The sequence below is a fragment of the Rutilus rutilus genome, assembly GCF_951802725.1.
Source record: "Rutilus rutilus genome assembly, chromosome: 15".
In the NCBI taxonomy this organism is placed as follows: Eukaryota; Metazoa; Chordata; class Actinopteri; order Cypriniformes; family Leuciscidae; genus Rutilus; species Rutilus rutilus.
Genome location: NC_140220.1, coordinates 8,578,612 through 8,595,170, shown reverse-complemented (window position 1 = coordinate 8,595,170; position 16,559 = coordinate 8,578,612). Strand labels below are relative to the sequence as shown.

General features: G+C 36.8%; 1 protein-coding gene across 1 annotated transcript; it reads left to right on the top strand.

The window, feature by feature from the left end:
• Positions 1-543: 543 nt before the first annotated feature.
• LOC311304427 (uncharacterized protein) lies at positions 544-15,955 on the top strand (the record flags this gene model as incomplete). The annotated part of the gene is made up of 5 exons (XM_084431423.1): positions 544-549; positions 1,258-1,313; positions 4,743-4,866; positions 8,032-9,974; positions 11,455-15,955. 4 exons carry the CDS (start codon positions 544-546, stop codon positions 9,613-9,615), a joined length of 1,770 nt encoding a protein of 589 aa, XP_084287549.1. The 3' UTR covers positions 9,616-9,974; positions 11,455-15,955.
• Positions 15,956-16,559: the final 604 nt, after the last annotated feature.

Below are 16,559 nucleotides of genomic sequence, written 5' to 3'. Positions count from 1 at the left end.
TCGTGTCTCGCAGCACATTTGAGCTCCCGCAAGAACCAATGAGGTTCATTCTCGTGTTTCGCAGCACGTTTGAGCTTCCGCAAGAACCAATGAGGTTCATTCTCGTGTTTCGCAGCACGTTTGAGCTTCCGCAAGAACCAATGAAGTTCATTCTCGTGTCTCGCAGCACATTTGAGCTCCCGCAAGAACCAATGAGGTTCATTCTCGTGTTTCGCAGCACGTTTGAGCTTCCGCAAGAACCAAAGAGGTTCATTCTCGGGCGTCAAGAAGCTTGGTTGAGCTTGATCTGTTTGTTCGCTGATAAATGTTTAAATGTGAATAAAAGCCTAAATTCAATCTGTCCATCATATAAAGCAATTGAGTCTCTTCAGAAAATTTGGACTGAACCACTCAATTTTTACAAAAAGTTTTATGATATCTTTATGAACTTTTTGAAGTGTCAAAGTGGTAGTTGCGTAGACTGTCAACGGAGGGACAGCATTCATTAAAATATCTTCATTTGTGTTCCGAAGATGAACGAAAGTCTTACGGGTTTGGAACGACATGAGGGTGAGTAATTAACGACAGAATTTTTTAGTTCATCTTGTGCTCTTTTTTTTTTTTTTTTTTTTGTGTGTGGCAGGGTTGACTGCAGTGGTTTTCAGAGCGGGCACAGCTTTTTTTTTTTGAAGGGATTTACAGTGAACTGCAGGTGTCATGGTCCTGTGGACTGTATGGTACTATTGTGAGAGGAACAATGGCGCAGAAAGCTTGGGAACCGCAGCTTTGCTTTGTTCTCGGCTATTGTCTGTTCCCAGGATGTCCTTCAGGAAAATGACAAAAAAGGTCAAGCAACTGACAAACTGCATTACCTTCACAAGACGATGAAATGATTGGCAGGGGAAGACAAAGGAAAGGCTTGATTCTTTAATCTTACACAGTCAAGATTTATGAATGTTGGTTCTAAGATACAGTGATTCTTAGATGTGTGATTCTTAGAAAAATGGAGAGAAAAGTATGACTATGACTAGATTTTTAGAAATAGCTATTTTAACATGAAAAATGCGAATGGTGTTTGCCTAGTCTAAACTTGCCTCCAGGATGCTAGGGGTTTGTGGATGGTTTTGTCTTAACAACTCAAGAACCATGTCAGTCAGATTAAACTAATACATGTTTTGCTAAATACAAGTCTTCACTGAGGTGGAAGATATGATTGAACCAGCCAATCATTACTTAAGCTACATTAGAGTGTTGAGATGTTATCTCTGTGCTTTTCAGGGGCAGTCAGACACTGCAAACACAGACCAAAGCTGTACGGGCAATATTGGCACATGGTCAGTCAGTCAATGTTATGTAATTCCTTGCACATTCATGCATGGCGGAATATATTTTATAGGGAAGAAATACCTCGTTTGTAACCGATCAAAAGTTTGGGGTCTGTAAGATTTTTTTCTTTTTCATTAAAAAAAAACAAAACAAAAAAAAAAACGTGTATTCAGCATGGTTTGTTAGATTGATCAAAAAGTGACAGTACGTTTTTTTTTTTTTTTTTTTTTTTTACATTGATGTGTGTTTCTTTAGACAGAAATCCAGTGTCCTGTGACACTGACCACATGCACACCAATGCGCTGATAACTCACAAATCAGCTTATTGAAATAACCCGTTGTCCCAGGTTTACATGCAAACCAATAACCCTGCGATTCAAGTAAACCGCGTTTACAAGACTTTATTAATAAATCAGTTTATTTCCCATTTGGGATGTCAAAACATAACCATATGTGTATCTGACTCTGAGTATTCCATTTGTTATGTCTGTTGTGATGTTAAATAAAGCATTAAAAACCGAAGAGTGCCAACAAACATGTCGGCGGGAAACTTATGGACTCTCATATATTATCCTCTCATGCAGTTACAGATGCAGCATTTTGACTGTGGCATTTCTGCACGAGATGAGAGCACATTTTTATCATTTCTTGGGTCAAGAAAGAGTCAGAGTTTCCGATATTTCCTCCTTCCCTACAGCGCTTAAATCCACAGTAAGGGCGCTTTCCTGTCACATATCACACATACGCACTCCAATAAGCCGACAGAACGCGGCTTAATGCGTTTACATGCCGGGAGAAATCAAAGCTGTGCTTTTATGACTTTACTCAGATAAAGGAAAACGGGTTAACCTGTTTACATGACCACATGCACTGTCGGCTTATTAAGCATAATCAGTGTAAGAACGCACATTGAGAAACCCTTCTGGGTGTCCTTGCTTTTGTAGTACTGAGCATTGTTAGAAGACATCTATATCTACGAGTACTAGTCCTCCATCTTTTTCCAAAGGAAATGATGTTTTCACTCGTCAAAGCTATTTATTATCCGTAGTGACTGTTGCATGTTGGGAAGGCAATTACAACAGGATGTGACCCGTGTCAGCGTTTACAGTTTTCAAAGCAGGACGGACAGAAGCACAAATGAATCAAAACATTCCTCCCAAGCAACAAGTGCCTGATAGCAAAGCTCCATGCTGTAATTCCACAGAGAAAGGGATTGGGGTCAGAGGTCAGATGTTATACTAAACAACTTTAAGAAGCTCATTATGGAAGAAAATGATGAGACATCAACTTCTTAGAACAGCTGACAGCTCACATTTCTCAGCATTTTAGCACAGAATGTGTTTTAAGTTGTTTATCGGTTAATTTAATCAGTTTATTACATAAAAAAAAAAATCTCTTTAATTAGTATTTTGTCTCATACAGCAAAAAAAAAAAAAACTACACATCCTTAAACCAAGAAACGCAAGAAAGGCTTGTAATAAAAAATAAATAAAAAAATACCCCACTGACAATTTTTTTCTTAATTTTAAATCTCGTAATTTTTAAATAAAAATGTATTCATATATGATTAAACTGAAAAATTTGCCCATGGGTAAGAGAAAATGAACACTGAAAAACTCAACACAATTTTGCTCTCAAGTAAACTGTTTTTGTTTAAAGGTCCCATTGCATGGATTATTTTATTATTTTAGAATGTTTGCTGGGGTGCCCTTATAATGTTAGTATGTTTTTTAGATCAAAAGATGTTATAATTTAGAAATAAAAGGCATATTTCCTAGCCTGATTTTAGCCTCTGATTTGAACGCTGTGTTTGAAGGGGCGTGTCTGCTGTGAGACTTCAGTGTAAACGCCCACTGCTGTGATTGGCTGACATGCTTGCATATGAAATATTAAGCATTACACGTGGAACTCTCTCGAAAACTTTTACTATTACAGCTATTATACGTTTTTACTATTACAGCTATCGGGATTAACGAATCGTGAGTAGTTTTTTAAGTATTTAGATCTATTCCCATCACATAAAAGGTTGCAGTGATGAGCATTGAGCAGATGACAGCCTGTTGATCGCGTGAATGAAGATCTTATCATTGCAACGCAATTTCTGCACTCTCATTAATGATTTCAGCAATGCAAACATGAGGTAAGTACAGTAAGAGCTTCGTTGTGCAGTGTAAAAGCGTCAATTGATTTCATAACGAGTTTTGGCAAGTGTCCAGATAGACTCGCGCTGTGTGTGATTGACAGCTTGGGCGATTGGAAAGGGATTGTTCTTTGATCGCTTTCTGTATATATATTAATCACAGTTTAAGTAAGATTATTTTCTACTAAGAGAAACAACATGAAGTTGATCATTTAGTCACTGGCTTGATTTACTGATGCATAAACAGTATTGAACGACTTTGAGAGAAAGATTATCTGTCTGAACTTGAACAATTACACATCAGAAATTCACATAACCCACTGGTTCTTCAGAGGCTCGTATGAAGGAACTAAAAAAAAACTTTTGTGTTCATTTGTACATCCAAATACTGAGCATCTACCATGCTTCGCTTGTTTGCAAGCAATGATGTCTCTCGAGGAAAAACCAATATCGCGCTCGCACAGCTCATTTTCTCATGGGCGGGCCAAATTCTCTTTGCGGGCAAAGAAGAGAAAGGGGAGGTAACCTTTCCCCTTATGACGACATAAAGGGAAGATTTCTAGATTCGCCCGTCTGAGCTTTCATTTTCTCAAAAATACCCAGGGCTTGGTTTACACCCATCAAAACGTCTAGCCACTGGGGGACCATAGGCAGGCTAGGGGAACTCGTATTAAGGTTAAAAAACCTCATAAAGTGACATTTTCATGCAATGGGACCTTTAAAGAATTTTTAGATATCTATGAACATGTAGAATATGAAATCAGTATCTATATTGTTTTTGATCCCCCTACAATTTAAAAACAATCATCCAAATTCTTTATTTGTGTTATATGTAGTAAATTTGAGTTAACTAATGTATTTTTTTCTTGACCTTTAGCCTACGTGCCTATTGTTATTGACCGAAAGATGGCTGCCGCTCCTCAGACCGTTCTTTATTCAAGCACAAGTCATAAAACCCAAAAACAAAACAAACACAAACAGTTGTGGGCGACTGACCTTGCCAAACTTTTTTGGGGGAAAGACAGCTGGAACAGTACTTGATGTCATTTCAACAAGGCAGCCTAAGAGACTGGATGGTGACATGAAAAGCAAGCTTTGTTTATTAAACATTTCCTCGTAGTTTATTTATTTCTGTATATTAAGTAGCGCTAGTTATCCTTTCATAATTGAAAGGGACACTAATACAACAAAAGCATAATTCCCAAGCGAAAATGTATGCTTCGGAACCAAAGGGGTGATGGGAATGCTGGGATACGCACCTTGGTCTAAGCTCTTGTTTGTGTCTGGCTATCATCAGTCTCTTTACAGTGCTAATCTGGGTGTGGTTGGCAGGAAGAGACTCGGCCCAGTGTACCCATAACAAAGACTGGAGTAGCTTCAACTTCTACAAAGCACGAATCTGCAGGGTTGATGAGTTTAATGTGAGTTTTCCAAAACATTTTCTTCTGAAATGATTATTCAATGCGAATAAAGATGCTTGCCAGAGCATGGATGCTAAGACACAGTTCCACAGTTGGCCATGTTATAAGATCAAATTATGGTAAACCAGTATAAATGCTGAAAATAGACGGGGAGAGGAGTCTATTGCAGATGTGAGATAAATGCTCTTCCTCTGAACGGAACCCATGGGATTAAAAGAGAGACATTTCTGGTTAGATGGCAGAGCCAAACCCTCAGAGACAAACAGCGCACCAAAGGGAATCTGCTCCCTGTTGCGCTGATTCTCAGTCTTTGCAGTGAAATTATGAAGTGAATTTATGCAACTGGATAAAAGTAGATGATTTGATTAGTCCCGCATACAGTACGTTTTACTTTCCAACCTCGTAGTATCATACACTTAATAGTTTCAATTATCAATCTTTTGAACCAAAAAAAAAAAGCTGGATTTGTATAGAAGTTATGTTGAAAATATGTTGCAAAGCTGAAGTGTGATATTTCTGCATTGGAAATGTCTTCTTGTCATCCTGTTTGTTTCCCAATGATTTTTAATTTTTTTTAATTGATGTATGGAGGCCTGAAAACAAGGTAATTATGACTTTATTTATACACTATAAAATTATATGATCAATAAGTTATGACAACATGTTTTTTTTACATCGCTTTAACTCAAGCAATTAACTTTTTATAAGTTTTACAAGATTTATCGATTTTTTTTTTTTATAAAATATGTTGAAAAGCTGAAGTGTGATATTTCTGCATTGGACATGTCTTCTTGTCATCCTGTTTTTTTTCCCAATGATTTTTTTATTTTTTTTTATTGATGTATGGAGGCCTGAAAACGAGGTAATTATGACTTTATTTATACACTGTATAAAATTATATGATCAATAAATTATGACAACATTTCATAACGTTTTTTTACATCGCTTTAACTCAAGCAATTCACTTTTTTCAAGTTTTACGAGATTTATCAAATTTTTTAAGTCAGTTTAGTATAATTTAAGTTGAAATTACATAAACATCCAAGTTGATTGTAATTAAAAAAAATTATGGCAGCGACTTGTACTAATTGCAGCTTTATATCTTTATTTCTCATTCATCATTCATCAAATTAAACTTCATATTTCACTATAGCGGCTATATACACTACTGTTAAAAAATGGGGTCAGTAAGATTTTTTTTTTTAAAGAAATTGATGCTTTTGTTGTACAAAATCACATTAAATTGATTAAAAATGACATTTACATTAATAATAATAATAAAATTTCAATAAATGCTGTTCTTTTGAACTTGTTCATCAAAGAATCCTGAAAAAAAAAAAATTTGATAATAATCAGAAATGTTTCTTGAGCATCAAATCAGCATATTAGTATGATTTCTGAAGGATCATGTGACACTGAAGACTGGAGTAATGATGCTGAAAATTCAGCTTTGACATCACAAGAATACATTAAAAAAATTACAAAAAAAATATTTATTCAAATAGAAAACAGTTCTTTTAAATTGTAATAATAGGTCACAATAATGTTTTTACTGTATATTTGATCTCATTTCTTCTAATTGTGACTTTACATCTTCAATTTTTATCTTTCTCACAATTTTTTCTCACATTTTTATGTTTCTATCTGATGCACAAAGGACCCGTGCATAAATAAAGAAACGTCTGTCTTAAAAAATGTTTGTTTCTGATATCACAGAATATCTTGTTCTCTCCGTATAGAGTTTCTTGTAAGCTTGTGTCATTATGAGAGTCCTCCTTTTCCCTCTGTTCTCACACACACAACTCACGTATCAACTTCATATCAGGAAGTTCATATCCTGACAATGTGATAGCTAATGATATACCGGCAGTGAGCACCTCTTTCCTTACCTCTTTGTGATTGTTTTCAGAATGATACTACTAGAGGATAAAATATATTTCCCTCTGCTTTCATTGTAATAACAGTGATAACTCTGCATCAACATGATAACATTGACATATTGGATGTTGTGTCACCCAAGGGAAGCATGAATCAGACACCGTAACGTCCAGCTTCATGAGTCGTCTAAGCTTGGAAACCTGCCCTGATGTTTCGCACATCATCGCTCATGGCGCTCACTTATTTGTCTTCATTAAAATAGTTTAGACTTGAAATTGCCTAATGGTTATGAGAGCTTTAGAATCATTTTAAAAGATTTAGCGCCACGCTGGGAGAAAATACCCTTAAAGAACCATTTCAGTTTGTACCGATCCACTGAATGACTTTTAGCAAACAGGGGTGTGTTGCTTTGCTGTGTGTTGTAAAAACAGAGCGTCACTGGTGGGGTCCGGCCGTGATCTGAACCTCTTATCGTCATAATTACATTAGTTCTTAATGGGCCGAATTTTGCCAATTACTGAGGGAACAAACGACAAAATAAACAATGCAGGGTTCTTGTTTATTATATTATCGCACTGAAGATGTCATGTTATTGTGCTATAAACAAATTGAAAAATAATTGAATTTAGATTTTATCAGGGCGGAAGAACTTGTTCTCACCCCACTATCTAATTTCTAGCATTGTTCTGACTTTCCATTGTGATTTACACGTGGCCAGGAGGGATTAAAATGAATGATTCTTGAGCAAAAGTTCTGTTTATTTTATTCGAGTGTATTCAGAATGTGAAATATGAATGGGACCGAGGCTATTTTGTCATGGAATTTTAGCTCATCACGTAACACTAGTGTAACCTTTCCTTTGTGGTTCCTGTAAGGAGTGCAGTCACCAAGTTGGGTTCACCTCTTATTGAATCAATACAATTCTGAATGGCAAGAGTGGACAAGCTAAATGTGAGATGTGATTGAAAATTCAATCATACAATCATACAAATCTATCTGTCTGTCTGTCATTTTATCATTCTTTCTCTCAGTCATTCTATCAGTCATTCTATCTATCTATCTATCTATCTATCTATCTGTCTGTCTGTCTGTCTGTCTGTCTGTCATTTTATCATTCATTCACTCAGTCATTCTATCTATCTATCTATCTGTCTATCTGTCTGTCATTTTATCATTCTTTCTCTCAGTCATTCTATCTATCTATCTATCTATCTATCTATCTATCTATCTATCTATCTATCTATCTATCTGTCTGTCTGTCTGTCATTTTATCATTCTTTCTCTCAGTCATTCTATCTATCTATCTATCTATCTATCTGTCTGTCTGTCTGTCTGTCTGTCTGTCTGTCTGTCATTTTATCATTCTTTCTCTCAGTCATTCTATCTATCTATCTATCTATCTGTCTGTCTGTCTGTCTGTCTGTCTGTCTGTCTGTCATTTTATCATTCATTCACTCAGTCATTCTATCTATCTATCTATCTGTCTATCTGTCTGTCATTTTATCATTCATTCACTCAGTCATTCTATCTATCTGTCTGTCTGTCTGTCTGTCTGTCTGTCTGCCATTTTATCATTCATTCACTCAGTCATTCTATCTATCTATCTGTCTATCTGTCTGTCATTTTATCATTCATTCACTCAGTCATTCTATCTGTCTGTCTGTCTGTCTGCCATTTTATCATTCATTCACTCAGTCATTCTATCTATCTATCTATCTATCTATCTATCTGTCTATCTGTCTGTCATTTTATCATTCATTCACTCAGTCGTTCTTTCTATCTATCTATTTATCTGTCTGTCTGTCTGTCTGTCTGCCATTTTATCATTCTTTCACTCAGTCGTTCTTACTTTCTTTCTTTCACTCTGTCATTCTTTCTATCCATCTATCTTTCTGTCATTTTATCATTCATTCACTCAGTCATTCTTTCTGTCTGTCTGTCTGTCATTTTATCATTCTTTCACTCAGTCGTTCTTTCTATCTGTCTGTCTATCTGTCTCTGTCTATCTATCTGTCTGTCTGCCATTTTATCATTCTTTCACTCAGTCATACTTTCTTTCTGTCATTCTTTCTATCCATCTGTCTGTCATTTTATCATTCATTCACTCAGTTATTCTTTCTATCTGTCTGTCTTTCTATCTGCCATTTTATCATTCTTTCACTCAGTCGTTCTTTCTATATCTATCTATCTATCTGTCTGTCTGTCTGTCTGCCATTTTATCATTCATTCATTCACTCAGTCTTTCTTTCTTTCTTTCTTTCTTTCTTTCTTTCTTTCACTCTGTCATTCTTTCTATCCATCTATCTGTCTGTCATTTTATCATTCATTTACTCAGTCATTCTTTCTATCTGTCTGTCTGCCTGTCTTTCTGTCTGCCATTTTATCATTCTTTCACTCAGTTGTTCTTTCTATATCTATCTTGTCTGTCTGTCTGTCTATATATCTGTCTATATATCTGTCTGTCTGTCTGTGTCTATATGTCTTTCATTTTGTCATTCATTCACTCAGTTGTTCTTTCTATCTATCTGTCTGTCTGTCTGTCTGTGTCTGTCTGTCTGTCTGTCTATCTATCTGTCTGTCTGCCATTTTATCATTCTTTCACTCAGTCGTTCTTTCTTTTTCACTCTGTCATTCTTTCTATCCATCTATCTGTCTGTCACATTCATTCACTCACTCAGTCATTCTTTCTCTATCTATCTATCTATCTATCTATCTATCTATCTATCTATCTATCTATCTATCTATCTATCTATCTATCTATCTATCTATCTATCTGTGTGTCTATCTGTGTGTCTATCTGTGTGTCTATCTGTGTGTCTGTCTGTCTGTGTGTCTGTCTGCCTGTCTGTTTTGATTTCATTGAACAAATAAGAAAACCACTCTGAATGTTAAAGAGAAGTTATCAAACTCATTTAATAACATCATACAATATAAACATTATTTTGGTGATTTTCACACATAAACACTACTTTAATTTTGCTCCATTACAGTAACCGTCATGGGAATTTTTTTGCACGCCACATCTCAGAGTTTAATGACTTTACTCCACCCCCACTCTCTCTTTCTTTCTCTGTTTATCATCTCCAGTCAATGCTGTGGAGCTGTGTACATACAAACGGGAAACGTGTGGTGTCACACACATATACACACCAAACCTGGCAGAGTGTGTCTCTTTGCTGTGTCGAGGGAGCACTGACGTGTGTGACACCAGTGTGTGAAGGCCAGTTAGGGTGAGTGTGGCTGTTCCAGTCAAGTGCGTACGAATTTGGGAAGGTATGATGTGTCTGATTGGTGTTTTGTGTGTGTGTGTGTGTGTGTGTGCAGTCCAGCACGTTTAATGTACATTGTCCCAAGTGCACTCTTCTGCACAAGTAGTTCAACTTCCTGTGGCTGCTCCTCTGTGGGAAGAAAAATAAAGGCCCGCTGCAGAAAAGGCCATGGGAGATGTCTGTGTCAAAGACAGACCTTCGGGTTGTTAGAAAAGTTGTTTACACATGCAAAATCAAAGCCAAAAGAAAGAAAATGCTAAACATTTGAAACTGTTCTTTGCCAATTCAATTCTCCATTTGAAGTATTTGTTCCTCTTTTGGTGTTTTTTTTTTTACAAGCTTTCAGAGGAGCAATTAAAATATTTGTGTAGCCAATGTAATTTAAAGATGCCAAATTTCTTGTAGTGGTATTTTTGCACAGCAGAGTTTGAGGTTACGACTAATTGTTTGTCTTGAATAAAATAAGTATGTTCAATCTCACAGCCGGTCAAAAACATTGCTGGGTCACATTTCACCCCGAGATTAAAATAATATATATATATATATATTATATATATATATTGCTAAAACAAAGGAAATGTGTTTTTAGGATGATTTTCATGAAATTGAAATTTCCACTACAATTAAGTGTTTTTGTTTGCATTATGGTACATAATTGTATAGTTGTACTGCCTTTATTTATTTTTTATTGTAATATATTTTTGAAAATATTGTATTAAAATATTTAACCGAAAAAATTTAAATAAACAATAAATTAAATGATATTAAGTATGAAATAAAAATTATAAATGCAAATTTATTTTTTACTATAATGAGAATCACAATTGATAATTGTAATTGCAAAAAAAAAAAAAAAAAATGAGATGAGATGAGATGCGTAATGGTAACGGTATTTGGGCAGGAAATATAATTGCAGTAATTTTTGCACAGCAAAAGTTTTGTAGTTTGAGGGGTGACAACTTATTATTTGTCTTGAATGAAGTATGTTTAATCTCTCTCTCTCTCTCTCTCTCTCTCTCTCTCTCTCTCTCTCCATATATATATATATACTGTTATATAAAACAGTATTTACAATTTTTAATTGACCATTAAGTATTTTTGCATTATGGTACTAATTATAATTTCTACAAATTTAAATAAAAAGATCATTGTATTGCAATAACATATTTGAGTAATACATACAAAATGTTAAAAAGAAATATATATATATATATATTTTATTATAGTAATGAAAATCACATTGGGAATAATGGGAGGGTTTTTTTTTTCATTTTAAATTTAAATGAAAAAGTATAACATATGCATAACAATAATTAGACTTCCGGTGGGAAATATTCTTAATTGCCATGAAAATGAATGAATTAATTATGAATTAGTATAAAGATTATCATTTAAGGACAAAATAGTTCACTAATGTGTTTATCTGTGATTGTGAATGCAGGCTCGTCGTTGGAGAACGTTGTCCCGGGACCGGTGATGAGTGGGGCCCTCTAAATGTGTCCTTCCGGACTCCACGAATTCAAGTGACGGCTTTAGTGAAAGGCCATTTCGGTGCGCAACCGTTTCACAGATTTCTGCAGCTCAAGAAAATGGAAACCACACTGAACAAAGACCGAAATAGAACACAGAAGAAAGAAGCACTGTCATTTTAAAACCCTGACAAAGCACGCTTTTAAACCTCTTCTCTGAGGCAGTCCAGTAACATTTACACAGACATCCCAAAACAGTCATTCCCGGCGAGAAAATATGGAGGCTTATTTTGGCGACCAGACGTTCTTGTCAAACAGTGAGCATGTGCACATCCTCACTCTTGAGAAGTGCTGACGTAACAGAGCATTGACACTTCTCTCTCCAGCGACTGTCAGGCATCAGCATTGGCTCTCTTTCCTTCCCATTACTCGGAGAAATCTGATCCCAGGTCAGGTGTTAGGGGGAGGACGTCAGCCAGGGGAATTTAACATGCTGAGGAGATCTTGGCAGGACAAAACAGCGCTTTCGGGACGCACTAAAGCATCAGCGCAGTCACCCTTCTGCCGTGCGACATTTGTTGATGAGCTGTAAAATGAGATTCAAAAGCATTCCCCTAGTGTGGCTGTAACTTTATTAACATTCCAGTTGCATTCTGGGACAGCGCTGTTATTAAAGGCCACTCATTAGCCCTGGAGCGCTTTGCCCAATCACGGCTCTCTCTCAGCCGTTGCCGGGAGACAGCGTCTCTCAAGCTGAGGAAGAGGATATCACGCGTGCTGGGGTTTCAGTGTCGTACATGAGAGGGAGAATCGACTCCAATCCTCTTCCTGTTGATTCCACTTAGGATTCCCAAACTGCCTCTTCCCACGTTGACACAAATACTTAGGCCCATGTGACATCCTGTGTGGAAGAGGCGAACAATACCGGACTAATGCGTCAAGACCTGGGAACTGCGTTGTGAGAGATGTACCATCACACCTCAAACACATCAAGCCAGTTCCGCACTTTTTAGCAGTGTTTAGTGTCTCGTCATCAAAGTTCATTTCCCTCAATACTGTTTATTATTTCTGTTGTCAATCCTTCAGCTGCAGTATAAAAATCAAACTTTCCATGAATAGGGTATGAAATAATTGGTGCTTATAATTTATAATTTATTAGCAGTTCTGTTTAATCTAAGTATGTTGCAGTTTTGTCGTCTACCGCTTTAAATGCTCGTGCTCCTTAAAGCAGGATGGATTCTGATTGGCTGTCAATGTTTTTATCGTTCAACGTCGGGTCAGAGGTCATTCTTCCGCCAAAACTCGACTTGTGTACGGCCGTTACCGGAAACCAGTGATTATAGTTTATAAAGTTATAAATATGGATATTTTTCTTACAAAAATCCATCACTTTGCTTCAGTGAACAACCAACTTATTGGTTAATAAGGGACTTCTGAAGCAAAGTTATTGTTTTAAGCCTTATGGATTACTTTTATGGTGGATGTTTGTGCTTTTTTGGGCTTTACAATGAAAGTTACTATTCACCCACATTATAAAGCTTTGAAGAGCCAGGATATTTTTTAATATAACTCTGATTGTGTTTGGCTGAAAGAAGAAACTCATATACGCCTAGGATGGCTTGAGGGTGAGTAAATTATGGGATCATTTTCATTTATTGGTGAACTAAGACTATTAAACATTTAGTGTGTTTAAAAGTTCATTCTAGGTTAATTTTGTCAGAAAATTGTTAATATTACATATCTAATTGTTAAATAAAAGAACTTCGAGCCTCTAAAGCTTTAAAATAAAAATACTCCAAGCATATATTGTGCCATATTAATGTAAAGTGCCAGGTGCATTATAATCACTGTAAGTTGTACCAACAACAACAATAAAAAAAGATCACATTATAATCACTGTAAGTTGTACCAACAACAACAACAAAAAAGAACACATTTCCTTAGTGATTGCAGAAAGTATTAAAATTGTGAAAGCTACAGACCTTAAGTACCCCTCAGTTGTTGGTACATTGCTCAATGTTCTAAAAACGTGTTAAATAACAGTGCTGGAGCCAGAGTACTTATGCAGTAGATTTTCTCAGGAGCAATTAGCTTTTTATGCCAGATCTGCAGATAAACAACCTAGCGCTCGATTTGTTTACAGAAGTGGCAGTTTTCTTTCAACCCCTCTCCTTCTCTTCGTCATTTCTTTAAATCTCACTTTCTCTGTTTTGCTCTTGGTGTGTAGATGGAGTGGAAATAGTAGCGCTAATGATGCTTGTGATTTAGTGAAATATACTTCACCTTTGACCTCTGATGTCACCCACAATAATGTTAAAGGGATAGTCTCACTCAAAAATCTAAATTCTGTCATCATTCACTCAGGTCGCTCCTTTGACGTTACCATTTCTGTCTAAACACAAAAGGAAAAATTTAACAATTATTGTTTTGCTCTTTATGCTGGACATTCATAACATTGTGAACAGTTTTGTTTCACAGAGGAAAGCCTGTGAAATGTTCACTATTCCTTGCAAAACAGCACAATCAGATTTCTGTTTTATATTCTATCTATATTAACTGCACTACTATATTATGAAAGGGATTTATTAAAGACATCTTTTTTTTTTTTCATCATCACAGCATGTCACATCTGAAGAACATGTTTGCATCAAACAGCTTGACTCAGATCTGTTACCCAGATTGCAGCTGGCCCTGAAGAAGTCTTTAGTATTAGAGCATGTGGAAGCACGTGTCTTTCCCAGTCACGTCGGTGCAGAGTGGAGATGTGGCTTTTGGCTGTGATTCAAACCTTTGGCAGGTCCAGTTGACGTTGTCACTTTACGTAACATAATTTGTTATGTTAAGTGCTTCATATTCACATGCCACAATCATTATACTATACAGTATATGCTCTATACACTCACCTAAAGGATTATTAGGAACACCATACTAATACTGTGTTTGACCCCCTTTCGCCTTCAGAACTGCCTTAATTCTACGTGGCATTGATTCAACAAGGTGCTGAAAGCATTCTTTAGAAATGTTGGCCCATATTGATAGGATAGCATCTTGCAGTTGATGGAGATTTGTGGGATGCACATGCAGGGCACGAAGCTCCCGTTCCACCACATCCCAAAGATGCTCTATTGGGTTGAGATCTGGTGACTGTGGGGGCCATTTTAGTACCGTGAACTCATTGTCATGTTCAAGAAACCAATTTGAAATGATTCGAGCTTTGTGACATGGTGCATTATCCTGCTGGAAGTAGCCATCAGAGGATGGGTACATGGTGGTCATAAAGGGATGGACATGGTCAGAAACAATGCTCAGGTAGGCCGTGGCATTTAAACGATGCCCAATTGGCACTAAGGGGCCTAAAGTGTGCCAAGAAAACATCCCCCCACACCATTACACCACCACCACCAGCCTGCACAGTGGTAACAAGGCATGATGGATCCATGTTCTCATTCTGTTTACGCCAAATTCTGACTCTACCATCTGAATGTCTCAACAGAAATCGAGACTCATCAGACCAGGCAACATTTTTCCAGTCTTCAACTGTCCAATTTTGGTGAGCTCGTGCAAATTGTAGCCTCTTTTTCCTATTTGTAGTGGAGATGAGTGGTACCCGGTGGGATCTTCTGCTGTTGTAGCCCATCCGCCTCAAGGTTGTGCGTGTTGTGGCTTCACAAATGCTTTGCTGCATACCTCGGTTGTAACGAGTGGTTATTTCAGTCAAAGTTGCTCTTCTATCAGCTTGAATCAGTCGGCCCATTCTCCTCTGACCTCTAGCATCAACAAGGCATTTTCGCCCACAGGACTGCCGCATACTGGATGTTTTTCCCTTTTCACACCATTCTTTGTAAACCCTAGAAACGGTTGTGCGTGAAAATCCCAGTAACTGAGCAGATTGTGAAATACTCAGACCGGCCCGTCTGGCACCAACAACCATGCCACGCTCAAAATTGCTTAAATCACCTTTCTTTCCCATTCTGACATTCAGTTTGGAGTTCAGGAGATTGTCTTGACCAGGACCACACCCCTAAATGCATTGAAGCAACTGCCATGTGATTGGTTGATTAGATAATTGCATTAATGAGAAATTGAACAGGTGTTCCTAATAATCCTTTAGGTGAGTGTATATAACAATGCTGTGGTGCCAGAAATGAGTAGCATTGGCCACGTTAGTAAATAAAGTTCTAAGAAACACGTTTTGCTTGACTTCACTGACCACAGTTCATTAAATTATATAAAAAAAGCTCTTAATTAGGTCTTAGTGAGATACCACCATTACTTTTGCTCATACTCAGAATTAGGTGTTTGTTGAAACCTCTAACCCGAAGTATTACACAGGTGCGTCCCACATAATTTGTGGTAAGGACATAAATGATACATTAAATCATGCTGCTTATTGGTGAAATGTGTGCTGTTACTTTTCTAAGCAAATGTGTATGATTTTCAACTGCTGAATGATAAAACAGGAAAAGATCTCGTTGATTTATACTGATTTAGTGTCCAGATTATCATAAGATGGGTTTCCATCCATGTGTTGTGCAAATTTTGCATAAAAAATGCTGATTAGAAACACCAACATTTGTTTAAAATGTCAAAAATATGCACACACACACATAAAAAAAAAAAGTTTAAAGGTTCCTAAATGTGTTTCGGAGATCTCCTACAATAGGTTTACATTCATCCAAGGTCCAAAAACGGTAATTTTCTCATAATATACATTGCAGCATCACCTCTTTTCTCACAGTGTCTGAAAGGGTTCTATAAAGGATTCGTCTCTCTAAACCCCTCCTTCCCGAGAGTCAGCTTGGATCTGATTGGTCATATGGCCTAGTTTGTTGTGATTGGTCTACCACTTATAATGTGTGTCGGAATCTAAACACACATTACCATATCTGAATTTCAGCTCCGAAAGCTTCCTCAGCACTTTTACACAGTTACACAGTTAATCAAACAGTAACTATGGTGTCGGTTTTACCATATCATTTTGAGTCCAAATCCTTTGGAAGTGCATGCAAAGTTTATTTGCCTTCGCAGCGCAGTCAACAACACAAACCAAACTCTTCCAGGCCTCATCTTCAACAAC